This window comes from Gymnoscopelus microlampas, assembly GCF_963454915.1.
Source record: "Gymnoscopelus microlampas genome assembly, chromosome: 7".
NCBI lineage: Eukaryota > Metazoa > Chordata > Actinopteri > Myctophiformes > Myctophidae > Gymnoscopelus > Gymnoscopelus microlampas.
Genome location: NC_139944.1, coordinates 22,893,494 through 22,911,991, shown reverse-complemented (window position 1 = coordinate 22,911,991; position 18,498 = coordinate 22,893,494). Strand labels below are relative to the sequence as shown.

The 18,498-nt window shown below is 41.3% G+C and overlaps 1 protein-coding gene across 1 annotated transcript in view; it reads right to left on the bottom strand.

Annotated features, from left to right (window-relative positions):
• Nucleotides 1-10,620: 10,620 nt before the first annotated feature.
• Nucleotides 10,621-18,498, bottom strand: part of poc1a (POC1 centriolar protein A) — a 64,894-nt gene continuing 57,016 nt past the window's right edge. The window contains exon 11 of the mRNA XM_084062409.1: nucleotides 10,621-11,400. Coding sequence (XP_083918535.1) covers nucleotides 11,296-11,400 — 105 coding nt within the window. The 3' untranslated portion in view covers nucleotides 10,621-11,295. The remainder of the gene's footprint in view (nucleotides 11,401-18,498) is intronic.

Here is an 18,498-nt window from a genome sequence, read left to right as displayed (position 1 = left end):
TTATAACTGGAACACTGTTAAATTGAAGCTGATAAATGATCCTTATGGGGTTCTCTCCCCCGGTTAAACTCCACTGCTTCTGCACTGGCAGTATCACTTACATGTTTGATATAGGCTGATATATAACTGTCTCTCACTTGCACAAGACTGTGATTCTATCTGATCTGCTGATATTTATATCTACTACAAATATTGTCTCTAATTTCAGCACATTCTGCCTCATTTTATTCCTATTTTGACCATGCACCTTGTTTATTTGACATTGTATATTTGACATTGTGTCCTCTTGTTACATGACTGTGTCCCTTGTTCCTTTCTCTATTCTGTACCCTTATGACTCTTTTCTTGAAAAGGCAAAACATTGTAAGCAAAAAATAATTTGAAGTTGATTGGATAAAATTGGTATCCCAACCTAAACATGTATTTTCTGTTTACCAACGAGCTGGATAGACAAGGAGGCTCCTGTTACTGAACACTATAACAATGATTACGGATGATCGGAGAAAAAAAAGAGCTATTTGACACTTATTTTAACGACATATATCACCTACACCACCTTAACTCTGAGAGTGTCCATTTCTTACACTCTCAGAGTTAAATGAACACTCAGGAATTTCCAGTGTTCCAACCTGGCAGTAATAAGCACTCATTCTTGTCTGTGGTCTCTTTAAGGCAGACTGTGGTTTTAAACCCACTCACCTCAGTGACTGAGGCGAGACGGCCACCCCTCTCCCACGCTTTACACTGGCATTTCCTCCGCTGCTTCCCTTGCCCCCCAAACACGCAGGTCGCCTGCACAAAAAAGCGGGCCTGGAAAAAGTATCAAGGGGTTCTGCCCCCCCCTCCCCTCTCTCTCATCCCCCCGTTTCATGTGGGCTCACCTCCGCTCTGAATATCTTTCCTCTGTTTCTCATCACTGTCAGTCATCGTGTTCATGAGATGTATAACCAAAGGGAATCAGCAAAAATGACTGATGAATTCTCAGTCTTTGAGGTTTTTAACCAATTAAGCCCTATATACTTCATCGTACGACAATTAAAAATAGCAGATATACAAGTTGGAAGTGCATTGTGAGCTTGTAGATCTGTTATTTTTTAAAAGATTTTAATCTTAATGTGATTAAGAAGTAATCCCCTGTTACACAGTGTACTGTTAGTTTATTCAAACTGAGGAAGGGAGGTAGTGTGACATCCTCATGAATAAATGGGAGTGCAGAGGGAGGTAACGTGCACATGAGCGCATGCACACGCACACGCACACACACACATACACAGGGTTTAAGTTTATTGCTTAAAGGTAACTAGACAGTAGTGCTTGAAGTAAAATAATACAAGTAGCATTCTCCTATGTAGTATATTAAAATAAAATAAGTTATCCATTACAGGATTTGTTTTAACCCTTCTTTGGCCTTTATCAAACCATTAGATTAATAGAGCCACAGATACCTGGATTTGAACCCTTGTATCCGCTCATCCAAAGGGGAATCCCCGCTTGTTCAAGGGAGACATTAGGCTTCTGGTCTCCAGACAGAGCTACTCTGCTACACTGACTCATTCTCCCTTTGATCTCCCTCCCCCTGGAAACCCGATCCGGACGAGCCCCCAATGTAACCACTCTGAATTTGAATCCGGGAAATCAAACCAACAGCATCTGGTGGTCTCAAGCCTGATTTATAGTTTATTCATGCGAGTTGCGCTGGAAAAGGACGATCTACAAGCTCACAGCTTGTTGATGGTCTATTTTCGGCATGCGACACCCGCAAGCCAACAAACTATAAATCAAGCATCAGCATTCTACATAAAAAGGCATGCAGCGTTAGCACTGTTTCAATTGAACTGTGTGGGCATATTGGCTGCTATGAATATTTCAGGAAACCCAGAGATTGCCTGTGTGTGTGTGTGTGTGTGTGTGTGTGTGTGTGTGTGTGTGTGTGTGTGTGTGTGTGAACAGTATGTGAGGCGCTGCAAACACGCGCTTAGCGGTGTGAACTCTGAGCAGTCCCTAAGCCATGTAGAAACCTCTCAGCTCAATCCATTATTTAAGAGCAAGCAGAGTGAGACAGGGGGAAAGCGAGTTTGAGAGAGAGAGAACGAGAGTCAGAGAAGAAAGCGATGGACTGATAGCACCAGGGACTCAAATAACAACCTTTAGGAAAAGAGATCAAGAGATGAAGAGATATTTTAAAGGAAGGCTTTAAGGAAGACTAATGAAATAATTCTGCAACCCTCCAAACGCCTCAATATAAAGACAGGGCAACAGATCAATTTAAATGCCTAAACCTTATAATTTAGCATTTTTATAAACAATAAATGTGTAATATACATTCTGGGAATCGGTATTTGAACAGCTAAATCCATCCCGCCCCCACATTTCCCATACTCAAGGCTGTGATGTCAGGAGTGGATGAAGTCCACCCTGGCAACTCACTAATAGGTCTGTATAAACAAATACAGGCTTACTGTACCTATACCATCAATATAAATCTAATTTCACATCATCATGCATAGCAAATATATGTGGTTTTAAATGCAAGACATCTACAATGTATGTCCATTTATCGAGAGGGGTATAATAGTTAATAAAACTAATCGATTTAATTGAAACATTTCGACACTATAATTTCGATTTCTAATTCATTTAATAAAATCACCTTTCAAGCCAATCTACAAGCTGCAAAAGTTCACCCCAGAATAGGGATGCAAGGGTTCACGTGGTTAAATGTTGCACCGGGTCAAGTGTGAGACTTGACTCTAAGCATCAGTTGAAGAGTTTAAAAGAAAACTCCACCCTAAACCTGAGTAACCACAGTGCCAATCTTCTATTCATTATCAGGGCAGAGAATGTGGCTTGGATGACATCACACACTATTCTCTGTCTTTGTTGCTTCTCCTGTCGCTGTGTACACAAAACCACTGATCCGCCATTACAAGAACAACACACCAATTCCGATAAACACTAGATTGTCCTCTCTTCAAAAAAAATTAAACAATAATAAAATGACAATAACGGAAAGAAATAAAACGTTCCGCTCCCACTGCTATGAATCTACAGCACCTGTAGAGTAAACACTGTATCTACCGTACGTACGTAACGTAGGCATGGCTGCGATTCAGATCATAAATGACAAAAAGTGAGTCATACAGCTTGAAGATACACAAAGCGTGTGCACGTCGTACACACACACACAGTGATATAATGAGGTGAGGGACACGCACGCTCGCACACACCTATCTTTATCCTCAACCCATTATATCACTGTGACAGCTGACTGGCAGCTCCATAAAATACAATGGTGGTCAAAGGTTTGCTCTGTACACACTATATCTCATTAAAAGAGTTTCTTTTCTATCTTTCAGGTCACCATGATCTAATGTTGTATAACGTACTTATGAAATAGGTAACCTATTTTTATGTGTTCGTCATAATAACACCACTATAATTAATTCCATAATTAATTCTATATAAGTTGGTAAATATAATCAATTCTATATAAGTTGGTAAATATAATTCATTCTATACTTATACAATAACTTTAACTGTGTATACACTCAAATTAAATTAACTGTTTAACTTAATGCTACTGATATTGACTTGAATTATCCATTTTCTGATCTGCTGATACTCACATTTGGTGTTTTTTTTGTATAGTTTTTCATTGTTTGATTGTATGGTTAATGTTTCTTGTTTTTTATTATATGTTTTGCCTAATTGTGTTTGTATTATTGTCAATGAGGATCCCCTTGAAAACGAGATGGTACATCTTAAGACTCATAAACAGGAACCTTTACAGCATAGGAACCCAGTATCAAAATTTCATAGCACATTCTGGTGACATTGTAACTATTGATCATATTTGAACAAGTACATCTGATGCATAAGCATTTCATGACTCTTAATTTATTTAAATATGTTTGAATAATAAAATGTAAAAAACGCAAGAGGTTTCTTTAGAACAGTGGTTCTCAACCTGTGGGTCGGGACCCCCAGGGGGATCCCCACATGATTCTGGGGGGGCCCCCAGATGACAGTGAAGTGACAGGACTTTTAACCTAATACCAAAAAAAAAATAGAGAGAAAAGAAAAAGACCATTACTGCATCAAAAGTAATCAACAAACCATACTATTAAAACTGGTCAAACATTGACCAAATTGTCAAATAATATAAGAAAGAAAAATTTAGAAAAAATAGCTTGTAGATCGGCTAATTTCATTTGTATGTGGAACCGAGTCAAACTAAATGTCAACACCTACATTCCAAATGCTTATCAGGGTGGGGCGTCCCCAGGTCATATATGATTATTTTGGGGGGTCACGGCCTAAAAAGTTGAGAACCACTGCTTTAGAACACTGCCGTTAGACTTTTAATTAAAACCAGAAGAAAAAAACATATTATTCCTATTTTAACGTCCATAGACAATCTTAAGATTTGACTGATTACTTTTAACCACATTAACCCTAGTATCCCTATTTTGGGCACATTTTCTAAAAGATAATTTTCTTTTCAATTGTTACGTTTTAAATAACGAAAAATTGTAAAAAAAAATAATTGTGCAGATCTACAAGCTCAAAAGGCGCTGCAACGCCTTGTGAGCTTGTAGATTGGCTATTTTCACGATTTTTAAGTATATAGGGGCTCAAGTGGTTCAGGCACTTCGTGGCCTGGCCTACTTATTCATTAACCCCTTATGAGCCAGTGTGCAGCCTGGCTGTTCCTGACTGGAGTTGACATAATTGTTCCGTTTGGAACAACCTGCCTTAGGAGCTCAGGCTTGCTACATCAATGTCTTTTTTTAAGCTGCTTACTTAAATGTATTTATCAAAAGCCCCTTTAATAATAAAATACATTGAAACGTCTTTTCCCTTAATATTTCAAACTCATTTAATTTAACTCTACAAGAGCTTTATGTTATACGTTTGTTTGTGAAACTTATTCACAATATAGACAGTAAATTATGGGAAAAAGACACATTACCTGTAAGAGTAACAGCTACTGCACTGTTTGTATAGTGTACATAGCATTATAATGATAATTACTGATAGACAGATAGATAGACCTTTAATGACCTCCCTTTACCAGTTACCAACCCAAACCCTGATTTTTGTATTAATAAAACTGCAACTTTCTCTTTTTAGCACAAAATAACATTCTGACAACTTATCAGCTACAACATCTCAGTGACACCCCATCTACAGTATGCTATATCTTTGGTTTAATTAACACGCGTGTACTGTACGGTCAATCTACCTTATGAAAAGTAGGTGTGGTTTATACTGTAGGTTAGGAGGCAAGGTTTAAGAAGGCAGAGGGTGTCATTAAAGTCATCATCAGGTTTGCTTTATGGGTTGGTCCCATTATAAAGCAGCTCCATGGCTTTGGAGCCCTCTTTTGAACTCAGAACACACCTTGATGCATGTGTGAGCTGGTCTTGCCCCCGTTGCTAAACATTGGCAGGTCATAATGTATTGCTCCACATTTGTGTGATTTATAAATGACCTCACCGATCGATTAAAAAGGTAGCCAATCTAGGTAATGCACAGAGGCTATCCTACACACAGCAGTGTATAATTTAGTTAGCATTTTGACCAATCAAAGCACCAGTGTTTAATGCAACAAATCCCTTCCAAGCTGAGGCACTAGGATCGTCGGAAATTCATCGGAATACAGATCACTAATGAAGGAGGGCAACAAAGGAATACTACTGAAAACAGGAATAAATATCCGTTTTGGATAAAAGATTTCTGCAAAAATAGGTGATAGCCACTCAAATCAAAAGTAATTGAAAGTAGATTTATAAAATCCTACTGGGGCGACCCAATAGGCAAATGGTCAGGGCATATGCCACACAGGTGCAACGCTCTGATCAACGAGTTTCCGGTTTAATGTCATCCCCCTACTCTCTAGAAAGACAAAAAAGAAATGCACCCAAAAAAGAAAGAAAAAAGTAGGTGCAGATATTGGCTGATAAAATAGATGATAGAAGCTAACAGTCTGATTGTTGGATGACGTGCTGTGCCTCAGGAAAACTGTACCTCTCAAACTGTATGTGTATGGCATTAGGACATAACTCATCGGTATAGATGGTCAGAACAGGCTAGCCTGTCAAACAAAGTCAGCAGAGAAGACTGGAAAACATGGTTTTTGGAGCAGGAGTGGAAGCGTGGGCAGGCGGATCTCAAACACCGGCCAAAATACTGACTGAGGGGGAGGAGAGGGGGAAGCAGTGGGAGGAGAAGGGAGGAGGAGGAGGAGGGGGAGTCTGACAGGAAATGAGGCACTGGGGAGTTCTTCCAAGTCCAGCAGTGGCCAGAGGAGACCTGGAGGTAGAGCAGTGGTTCTCAAACTTTTTAATTCCAAGGACACCCATAACTCTGAGACTGTACACTCTCAGAATTTCAGACCTACAGTATAAGGGTCCATTTGGAACCCCCTTAAGGAACCCAGAGGGTCCCTGGATCCCCCTTTGAGAACCACTGAGTTAGAGAGAATCACCTACTCTCTATCTAGCTCCAGATCTACTTTGTATATCTTTACTAATAAAGTATGAAATAAGGATTATCTACTTAAACCCAATATTAGTTGACTAGAGTCCCACATAACTCTATACTAGGCCCCTTCCTGTTTTCACTCTACAGTCTACACTAAATATCAGGCAAAAATAGCTAATCTACAAGCTTGCAACGCACCACGTCGTGAGGAAATCGATTATCGCCAGAGAAGCTAGGATTTAAGTGGTTAAACTCTCTATTTGCCATTAGTAAATGAAAATAAACTTTTACAGAGTTATAAGAGTGACAAAATGTGTAGTGGCTATTCAGCATGGACATGAATACAGGTGTGGCTTGAGACTTTGACTTGCCTCTTGGTGTGCTTGGTGTGCGCCGAGAAAGGCAGAGAATAGCAGACCTACAAGCCCACTGTAGGCTTGTAGGTCTGCTATTATCGGCGCAAGACACCGGCACACGACAAAGTATGAATCGGGCATGATCAGTACCAAGATTATACCATGAAAACGTTTTGTGGGGGGGGGGGGGGGGGGGCATATTTTGTTCCATCTTGTAGCTGATGTGAAACTATGTACAGAGTGTCAGTCTACACCTGTTGCCATAAAAAACACCATTCCACCCATCAAAGTCAACGGATATCATTTCATTTTCTCTAAGTATATAAATAATGGTTGAGGGAAACGATATAAAGCCGAGAGGAACAGAAGATCACAAAGACCAAAAATACTAAAACACACACGCACACACACACACACACACACACAGGCAATCGACCACAGCACACCAGGAAAAACGCATCCAGATGTGCTCCTCATCTCCAAGATCACCAACCCCCTCCTACACACACACACACACACACACACACACACACACACAGAGTTGTGGGCCACACATGGTCTACATATTACTGAGAGTCACTCTTCAATGTCTCTTCCCTCCCCTCTGCCTTCATTCTCCAACTCACAAACATACATATCACTCACATTCACACTTTCTTCCCCCCCTCTCTCTCACACTCATACACGCACACGCACGCACACGCACACACACACACACACACACACACACACACACACACACACACACACACACACACACACACACGCTCCATCAGGCATGGCAGCTATTGAACCCAGTCTTTAAGCCCCTCCTCTCCTCCACTCCTGGCAGTGAGTCTGGTTGAGGCCCAAACCAAGGGGAGCTCTGGCACAAATATGTACGCATGTGTGTGTGTGTGTGTGTGTGTGTGTGTGTGTGTGTGTGTGTGTGTGTGTGTGTGTGTGTGTGTGTGTGTGTGTGTGTGTGTGTGTGTGTGTGTGTGCCCGCGCACGCGCACACGCGTCCTCCTCGGGTCCCAGACAGGAAGGAAGAGAGTGGGCCCGGCAGCACAGCTACAGAATTCCGGTTTTGTTTTCTCCTTTTTTCCATCAGCACAGAGCCTGAGCTTGGTTCTTAAAGAAACAGTCCTCAATAATTAATGACAGCTTCTCTGGCCTGTGCTCTGTGCCGGTGTGACGTCTGCAATATGACTCACTTATGATTAATTTGCATTGGTGTCTAAATATATAACCCAGTTTCCTTACAGAGCAGTCAAATGAATTATTATTTTTTAAACCATTTTCAACCTGGCGCCCCTATTCTGGGCATGTAATTCTAGCGGAAATGTTTTTAAAAAGTAAAAAAATAGCTGATCTACAAGCTCACACATCAGCTATTTTCAGTATTAGTCATACAGCGAAGTTAGACTTGTTTATTTTAATGGCCCAGCTGAAACTCTCTCTGCGAGAAACAACAGAACTAGCTTCTGAAAGTAAAAGCAGTGAAGGACGATGGTTATAATCGGGTAACGGGACCACATGAAGGACCAGGGGTGGATTTTAAAGAGCAAGAGATGGCGTCCGTTTGTCTGCCGTCGACGACGTGCGAAACTCGGAAGGCACATTCAGATTGACGAGCGGATTCTGGACTGAACTTACAAGCTGCATGTCTGTGGAAGACATGGGGAACTGAATCTTCTTTTGTGGAGGACAATAAAGTCAGTCAGGATTTCTCAGGCGGCTACTCCGGCTCTGCGGGCCAATCAGAGAGGGGGAACAGCCTCTTAGACGGAACACGGTGAGATCACCAAATTGGCAACGACTATGAAAACAAACCTCGCTCACACAAATACCACACGCGCACTCACGCTGACACACACAAGCGCACAAGTAGACACGCACACACGAACGCGCACTCACACAAATAGTTCACAGACAGCATACACACACATACACACACTTACACACACTTACACACACACACACACACACACACACACACACACACACAGTTCAGAGACATCACACACGCGCATACACATTTACACACAGTTCACGGACAGCGTGCACACCCGCACACACATGGCACTACACTGGAAAAGAAAAGAGGAACCGTAATCGGGTTATTGAACCAATAAAGGTCAGAGGTTGAAAATGATTTATTATAAAAGCACAACATAAGATAAAAGACTCCTTAAGATAAAAGATTTAAACAGACTATGTCATACAAATAAAAATGAAGTGTACTTACATAACATTCTGCAATCCAAGCACATAAAGTCACACCTTTACAATCAGAGCACTGTGATTCAAAGTTTACAAGACTGTTATCATTGATGCCAGTGTGGACAGGAGGCCTCTCGTCAATCATGTCACACCACATGCACCAGACTGGATGTGTGATTAAGGCTCGGGTCGGCTGCTTTTGACAGCATGGGTCCTTTTACTGACGATAGCAGGCCGGTGACTGATAACGTATCCTGGAACAATGAATTCAGGGAAGTAAATGTTGGATTAAGGCCACGTTTGGACGACAACGGTCTCTTGAGAAAACAGCAAAGTCCCGTTACATTCTCACTTTTTATTCTGCGTTTAGACGGAGGCGCAACAGTGATTGAAAACGTCGTAGTGTGCATGGCAGGTGGCTAGGTGGAGCCATGACATCACACGTTTTGCGGATTCCCACGTGTTGCCCGTTTACGTGGAGACGCGAGGTGTTGTCAAAGATTTCCACTCAGGAAGGGGTTTTCACTTTTTCGCGCTTTCAACCCCTGATAACGCCGTTGCCTTCTCAACGGCACATCTGATATCTTATTTTACCGTTCTCTCTAGAGACCGTTGTCGTCTAAACGGGGGCTTAAAAAGCTCATCTCTCAAACCACTGACCGAGGACCTCAACATTTTGTTGATAACAGCGTAATATAAGTTACTATTCCTTTCCTGGCCTGAATGCTAACCGTGTGTTGAACAATACCATTATAATTGTAGTTATAGTGCTTTGAGTGAACAGCCCTTTAATACTTGACTGATGTGTGTGTGTGTGTGTGTGTGTGTGTGTGTGTGTGTGTGTGTGTGTGTGTGTGTGTGTGTGTGTGTGTGTGTGTGTGTGTGTGTGTGTGCATGGGTGTCTGTCGCGCACAAAAATAGCCAAACTACAAGCTCACAACACGTCCCACTTGTTGATCAGCTATTTTCATGTGGGATGTGGATATGACGTGTGGGAGTTGAGACAATCCTTTTTTTTTTATGTGAAGGACACAGATACTGTAGTGGCACCACTTGACTTGAATTAACACAGACTAAAAGACAAGAACAATCTCACACCAAGTTAGAGACAAGTACCCACTGACACACACACACATAGACACAGCCTCTTGCACACAGCAACTAGTGTCGATAGATCCTTCGTCAGCAGAAAAGACCCCGCTCTCAGCACTTCCCTGGATGAATAATTTCTAACAACGCTCGACTGCACTCCTTGTATCTTTGCGTAAAAGACACAAAACATCTATAGTAGACTCCACATCTAAAATCAAGAACATTTCACTATTGCTCTTCTGCTAAATGCGCGTGTGTGTGTGTGTGTGTGTGTGTGTGTGTGTGTGTGTGTGTGTGTGTGTGTGTGTGTGTGTGTGTGTGTGTGTGTGTGTGTGTGTGTGTGTGTGTGTGTGTGTGTGTGTAAAAATGTGCTCAACTGTTGTACTAAGATTTACCTATGTGAAATATGTGGTGTTGACCTTTGCTTGTTGCATGATCGGTCTATTGAACAGCACCCACTGTATTATATTTTTTTTACCTATTACAGCGTTCCACTGGTGGTGACAGTGAGACAACACAATGTGAGATTTGAGGGAGAAAAGTAGCCAGATAAACCTGTGTTCTACCACATTCTTCTATAAGATGTATCAAATGTAATGTTCTAAGATGATTGATAGGAAAAGGGATGTAGCTACTGTACCTGACTTATTACAGAACTGGGGTAATTTAAAGGGATATTTCATATGTTTGGGGTCATTTTAACGTCTACTCACGTTGCATGTGTGTGCACCCCAGCCAGTTTTTAAGTTGCTTGATTCAGTATTAAGATATTTGATATTAATTTGATCAGACACAACCCCTTCCTGTATAAACCCTTTGTAACTTCAAACTCCATTTTAACCATGTTAGATTCATTAAAAACACTCGTCCTTGGTTCTGATGACTGATAGGCTATTGTCCTTCTAATGTGTGAGGGGGCTGTGTTTTTTCAATAACCTTTTTCATTTATTTATTTATTTATTTATTCATTTAGTGTGTGTGTGTGTGTGTGTGTGTGTGTGTGTGTGTGTGTGTGTGTGTGTGTGTGTGTGTGTGTGTGTGTGTGTGTAAGGGAAATTGTGCATTATGAGCCTGATCCAAGAGTGAATAGTCTGTTCTGCTCAGCACAGTGTCTACAGCCATATATAACACAAGACCTTGTATTATTGGCTGTGGTCTAATCCCTGCTCTGTAGCTGTAGGCCGATCTTCATCTGGTTCTCCATGCATTCCTTCAGCTTGTCCTCTGTCAAAGTCAGCCTCTGCTCCAGGATAGACACTGTCTGTATGGAGAGAGAGAGAGAGAGAGAGAGAGAGAGAGAGAGAGAGAGAGAGAGAGAGAGAGAGAGAGAGAGAGAGAGAGAGAGAGAGAGAGAGAGAGAGAGAGAGAGAGAGAGAGAGAGAGAGAGAGAGAGAGAGAAAGCGAGAGAGAGAGAGAGGGGGGGAGGATGGAGGAACGATGGGAGGTAGAGGTTAATGAGGAGACAAGGAGAGGAAAGGACAAAAGGGAGGAGTAGAATATTGAAGAGGAGAGGGGATTAGGAGGAGAGAGAGAGGGAAGGAAGGCAATGGTGTAGCCAGAAGGAACATTTTAGAGAGGGCTACTCACAAATCACTACCTACAAAGCACTCAGCAACCAGGCCCCCCGCTACCTCTCTGAACTCATCCAACGCCACGGCCCCTCCCGCTCCCTCAGGTCGGGTGATGCCAGGCTCCTGGACACCCCCAAGACAAATAAGCAAACCTGGGGTGACAGGGCCTTCTCGTGGCCCGCCCTCACTGTGGAACTCACTTCCAGCTCACATCAGAGCTGCCCCCACCCTCACCACGTTTAAAACCACACTCAAAACCCACCATTTCAGACATGCATTCCCTACATAAGTCCCAACCCCCCTTTGTTTACCTTTCTTTTATAGCTTTTTTTAAAAAACCTTTTTAACTACTAATTACCGTTTTTCCTAATAACGTTGTTTTACTCTTTGAGCAACTTTGAGTATTTAAGAAAGACCCCTTTCTATTAAGGGGAGGTGTGTGTATGTGTGTGTGTGTGTGTGTGTGTGTGTGTGTGTGTGTGTGTGTGTGTGTGTGTGTGTGTGTGTGTGTGTGTGTGTGTGTGTGTGTGTGTGTGTGTGTGTGTGTGTGTGTGTGTGTGTGTCACAAGAGGATACACTCCGAAACCAGCTACCCTCAACAGTAGCTCTGCAACCATGTTTTTTTTTAGATTGCATTATCTGAGTAATCTCTGTAGTCACAATACAGACATTATTTTTTTTAAATTGATGAGTGATTAACGTGAGTGAAATGACATGCAGTGTGACAACAACTTAGTGCTCAAAATATTTAGCTAAATAATGAGCGCATTGAATCTTGGAAAATGTTACAAAATTTGACACACACCTGACTATACAGTAAGGTATATACTGTATATATATTTTTTATGTATTCGTTTTTGCTCCTTTTTTTCTTCAAAATCAAAGTGAGTAGAGACAGTGGCCCTCATTTATCAATGCAACGTAGAAACCAGCTTAAATTCCAGCCCAGGAATCAGGATACGGCCACGTCCGCGTGTGATTTATCAAGTATCAAGTACAAATCATCTGAGGCTTTCATAAATCTGATGGCTGAAACCGACCGTTATTTAAATAACACGCCCTTAAATATTCTCAAAATGCCCCGGAATACGACCAAACAAAGTATAGAAAGCCAATGAGAACGATTTCCCTCCGCCCGCCTAACTGTCTGTCATGTCCGCGTACGTTTGTATATTAATTTAACCTATTACCTAGCCTTGATACAAGACCGTCTTGTGATCCAAGGCTACCCATTACCGAGCAGTGCGCATTCCGAGTTACACTAAAATAAAGCAATCATGTATTCCCCGTGAGACACCACGTTAATGAGAGATAGCCTGGCAAGTGGCGAGGCAGTCATTTGAACGTTTATGGATTGATTGATGAATGAATGCATAAACATTTATGGATGAAGGCTGCTGTGTGCTGGGATGGTTATACCTCAGATCTCCCGCTGAGGTCCCGGTGGCCCAAACCCACAACGTGAAGATCACTTGCTCTGGGCACAGGTTTGGAGCGTAGACGTAACTACTGTATACGTTTGGAGACCTCACTGTCCATGAAAAGATTACAGCGGCGCTCTCGCATAAGAGCTTGTATAGCCTAGGTCTGAGCCAGATCTACAATCTTATCTGAATGACCGTTAAAGCACTCGTTTAAATGAGTGAATGCACCTAACTTATAACATTGCAAATAGGCTGTTAGATTGTTTCCATTGCTTGCTTTTAATTGCTTGTCATTGTCACTTGGAAATAAAATAGGCGTGCATGTCCTTGTATGCCTTTATAAAATGTTATATTTTCACAGAGATTATTTATTAGTGTGTTAGATATACATTTTGGAGTGGATACATGTGTCCAGATATCTGTCAAATTGTTAGACAATGCTGCTCCGCATGTCTACAATGGAACAAACTGGTGTAGACAAAGCCTACACGTCCTCAGACCAGACGTGAGGTCTGAGCGTACTGATTGAGTGTACAGCCCACTCAAGTCAAAGTCACGATAGATTGATAAATCCCGAAAGTGACGGTGATCTCGGCGTACGCCCGTTTTTTGGTCTGCGCAACTTTGATAAATGAGGGCCAGTGAGTAGATAGCCAGAAATGGCAGGCGGGAGAGCGGGAATGTCTCCAGCTCTTTAGTAAACAGAAAGAAAGAAAAAATCCGGTCGGGATACCAATCTCATCCAATCATGATACAGGATAAACAAGTGATATTGGAAGTGATGAAACAAATAAATGAGCTGACACATTTTTAACTGTGTGTGTATAGATAGATGGATAGAGCCGGCATACCTCTTTGTACTTACAAAATGACATTATTTTCAAATATGCAGATATATGTTGGTTACTTGTTCACGTTTCGTTATTTCAATTTGTTTTGATTGTTAACAATGTTATTTAGATAACATATTGTTTAGACAGATGCCAGGTTTGTTGTTTACCTGGTACCCTAGTTTCTGTCTTTGCACTGTACTTTAATGTATGTAATATTAATGTCTATTTAAAAAGAAAAAGAAAAAAGGGAATTGTTTCACATTTGCATGTGTAGTACATGAAATTTGCTCTCTGCATACAACCCATCCTATCCTAACTATTAGGAGCTTAGGCGCATACAGCGCTTTTCTGTTCCGAAACCATTCATATAACGAAAAAAGAAAAAAATATCTATAATTATGCTGTTTAAGGTCATCACACATCTAAAATGAATATAAAAGCCTTGGAACACAGAAAGCCTTCCCGGAAAGATGAATCAGGGCTCTTTGTGCACAAGCATTTGCACAAAAAGAACTGCTTGACCTCGCACAGAACAGCACAAAGACCTAAGACTGCACACTCTAATAATAGAATATTGACTGGCACTTCTGAACATTTGTCTGAGAAAGCAGACATGTATGGATCTGGTATAAGACGTTTTTCTTTTTTACCCCATACTTAAAAGAGTTAAATTACCGGAATACCATAAAGGGGGGGGGGGGGGGCAATTCTGGTCATGTAATAATAGGTGAATATCCGGCGACAACAAAATTGGATACTTAAAGGATACGTTTTTCTTTTTTTTAGTTATGAATGCGCAACCTCACCTTCACCTTCCTGGGAACCCACTTGGGGTCCCGATGCATCGTTTGAGAACCTCTGACATACAGCAAACAATCTGGCCAGCCGGGAATCTAACCAGGGACTCGCTGATAAGGGCACAGTATATACAGTATATAGCAACATACATCTTTTGTCATTTCTTAATACATATTTGAAGTTTTTCAGAAAAAGGTCAGGATTTAGAAGGCGTTATTAGAATCGGCCTCAGGTCTAAATGGGTTAAAGGTCAAATTAGCATTCATGATTTTGGGGGATAAACAATTCTCTTATACTGCTAACCCTTTTGGCCAATTGAAACACTTTAAACCGCTTTTTATCAGTTTAACTATTCATGCAGTTTGTAGTAGTCACTTTGGCTTTGTAGAGTAATGGGTAGAGTAGTAGTATTAGTAGTAGTATGTCAAAGGACCCCCAAGTATATAAAGAATGTAATAATTGGACCTTACAGGTCCAAACACACTAATAGGGACTATAAAAGGCAATCAAAAAGGTGCCTAAAGGACACATCGGTAAAAACAGAACCCTTTCCCCTTGAAGAACAAAGCATAAACAGATTTTCCCCTCAGAGAGCCTCCGGTTTGGGCATTTTGTGAAAGATCATCCACTTCCCTAAAAACTAAGCTGTGTGACAAAGGCAACAGATTTCTTAACCACTTAAACCCTAACCCTCTGTTGACCGAGGTCCCCCAGAGGTTGATACAGTACTTGGTCCAGTCCTTTTTTCCCTCTCTACACCAAATGCCATCGCCAGAAAAGAGCAGATCTACGAGCTCACAACGCGTCACGCGATGTGAACTTATACGTATAAGTGAGCATAGTTTAAAACACCTTGGTAGTAGCATCCTCTGCCCCGCCCGCACCCCTCCTTTCTCTGTAAATATACCTGTTGATGCTAAGGTTTTCTGTCAATATGAATCGTACTGTATTATATGTATTACTGATGAATTGAGTACAATGGACCATATTGGAAACAAGCCCCCTGGGGCTTTTTGTGTTATCCTTTTAGCATAATCTTTGACAATAATACCTGTACTGTTAACAAACCTGTTAATAAGGTGTTCAATCAATCAAAAACGCGACGTGAACTTGTAGAACTTGTATTTCCACCAAATGTTCGCCCCCAGACTAAGAACGCTAGGGTTTCAAGGGGTTAAAACATTGTTCAAACATATCTCACACATCATGTGAGGTCTAAACACGCAGTAGGGAACATTCTGTATTCATGGAAGTGAAATTGGGTCAACTGCGGACCACTGTGCTTAAAAGGCTGAGTTCTACTCAGCACGACGCATTGTGACCTTGTAGATCTGCTATTTTCAGTACGCGACCAAGTATAAATCAGGCTTTACAAACAGGACTTGTGGACATACAGCGTATCTTGGATAACGTAGCTGTCAGGTAGAAACCTTGTATATCGAAAAGAGATAGTTTTCAGGAAATGGAAAGAAGAACCAGTGTTCCAAAGGATTCAATGTAGTTATTTAGTCACAAGCTCTTGGTCATACCTTTAATAGGTTCGATATTTATGAAACCCACAGACACACTAGCAAAAACACCGCTTTAGCAAAAATAGCAGATCTACAAGCTGACAACGTGTCAATGCGATGTGAGCTACTGAGCTTGTAGATCAGCCATTTTTTCTACTTTTGCACAACAGTTGCATGAAGAAATAGGGCATTAATTTACTGGAAAGAAAACATAAAAAGTTTTGAAACGTAGGTACGAGGTTTATACTCGACAGCGGCGATAAGAGACACTTCCCGCATTATGGGCTTGTGCGTTTGTACGCGCACATGTGTGCAGATCTGTGATCTCTGTCAGATCAGAGATCACAGCAGGGTCAGCGGTCTGCTCTTCATGTGACATCACACATAAAACACCATGCTGTCTGTTCATCTCCCCCAAGCACTCGCTATCTTTAGATTCGTCTGGCCAGTAGAAAATCAATTGTGATGGAATACTTTATGTCTAAGGAGGCCAAATGTGTGGTTTCACCGCTATTAATATGTGGGCAGGACAAGAACAGTGTCAAAGACACGCGCACACACACACACAGAAATGCTAGACGCACACAAAACTTTTTCAGTCTGGGAGCCATGCAATCCTTAGTTTTTTCTTACTGCTTTATTTCTCTCTGCTTTGTATTACAGTAGGTAGTGGTACGCGCCATTGGAGAGGGAAGGTGTTGGGGCAGGGAAACAAAACAGTTGTGAGCCAGATTTAAACTCACTACACTGTAAGCACATGGGGCAGAGCAGCAAGGACGCGTCTAAGTCTATACAACAGCAACTATTGATTACCTTTTCAAATCGTTTAGATTCTTTTTTAAATAATCGATGGAGTCGATTGGTTCAATTAACTGTTGCATCCATAACAGCAACACACGGCACACGCACACACATAGACACACACACGCTCCAGAAGAATCATGAAAGCGCTACAGTCCGACATACAGAAGACACACATACAGGTTAGAGGTAGTGTGTTGGTGGACACCAAGTGTTTTCTTCTGGGTCATCAAACTGGATAACTATCTACTTCTGTTTCATGCTGCAGGGGAGAGAGAGGGTTTCTATTTCCTTTTTTCGCCCTCGCCCGCCTTATCTCTGTTTTCAAGATCAATACTACCCTGTTTATCTTGCCAACTTGATATGGCTATCCAGTCCTCCTTGCTGATGGTGTGTGTGCGCATGCGTGTACGTACGTGCATGTGCATGCACATGCATGTGCACTGGTTCCCGGGCAGAGGGGAACTTTATACAGGCCTATAGTTTTCATCTGGAGTAGAAACCAAATCTTTATGCTCCTAAAAATAGATGTTGCTGTATTTTTTTCTTCTCAAGAGCATATTATACTCTTCATCGCCCCGAGCATTACTGGACCGAATCTGATCGCTGTGCTGTGACCAGTGTTATGACAGCCTGAAAGTCAGACCACGGCACATTTGTGACCATGATACAGTTAAATGAGTATGCACTAGTACTAGTTGGTGCAACTGGGGGCTATTGTCATGTATTTCTCATTGTAATAAGTGAGGTTAGAAGGCTATAATGTCTCAAGACAGATTCTGCTAACACCACTGCCCTAAACATGTAATGTTAGTAGGAATAAACACATAAGTACCTGGGAGGAAGTGGACTAAGAAGGGGGAGGAGCCAAACCGAGTTTCTACACAAAAAAGGAGGTGGTGGTAGCAAAAACAAAAGAAAGAAAAAAGTACTCCTTTTTTAACCGAATGGGTTCCCAGATTGGTAGGGCTGCAACTTGTTGATATGTATATACTGTATCAACAAATCGATTAACCAGCCCTATCTTATACTCTGTGTTGTAAAGCCTTGTGAGCGGTGAGCGCGTACAGTAGATCAGCTTTTTTCACTTATTTTTTTTTTGTTTTAGAAAATTGGGGAAAATCTGATGTGCCTTATCGATTATAAATGTATTATTTTATAAAATCATCTTTTTTATATTTTTAGATTACATGGATTAGTTCAATTAACTGTTTAACCCCCAGAGTTTAGTTTCTTTAAAATGTTAGCCCCATTGTACGCAAAAATAGCCACTCTTTACGAGCTCACAACTCTTGGAATAGTAACACGTTGTGAACTTGTAGAAAATATATATGATAATTGAAAAACAGAATTGAATTTATTTTCGAAATATTCTGCCTATAATGTCATGCCAGGTTGAAAGTGATTAATAAACAGTAATA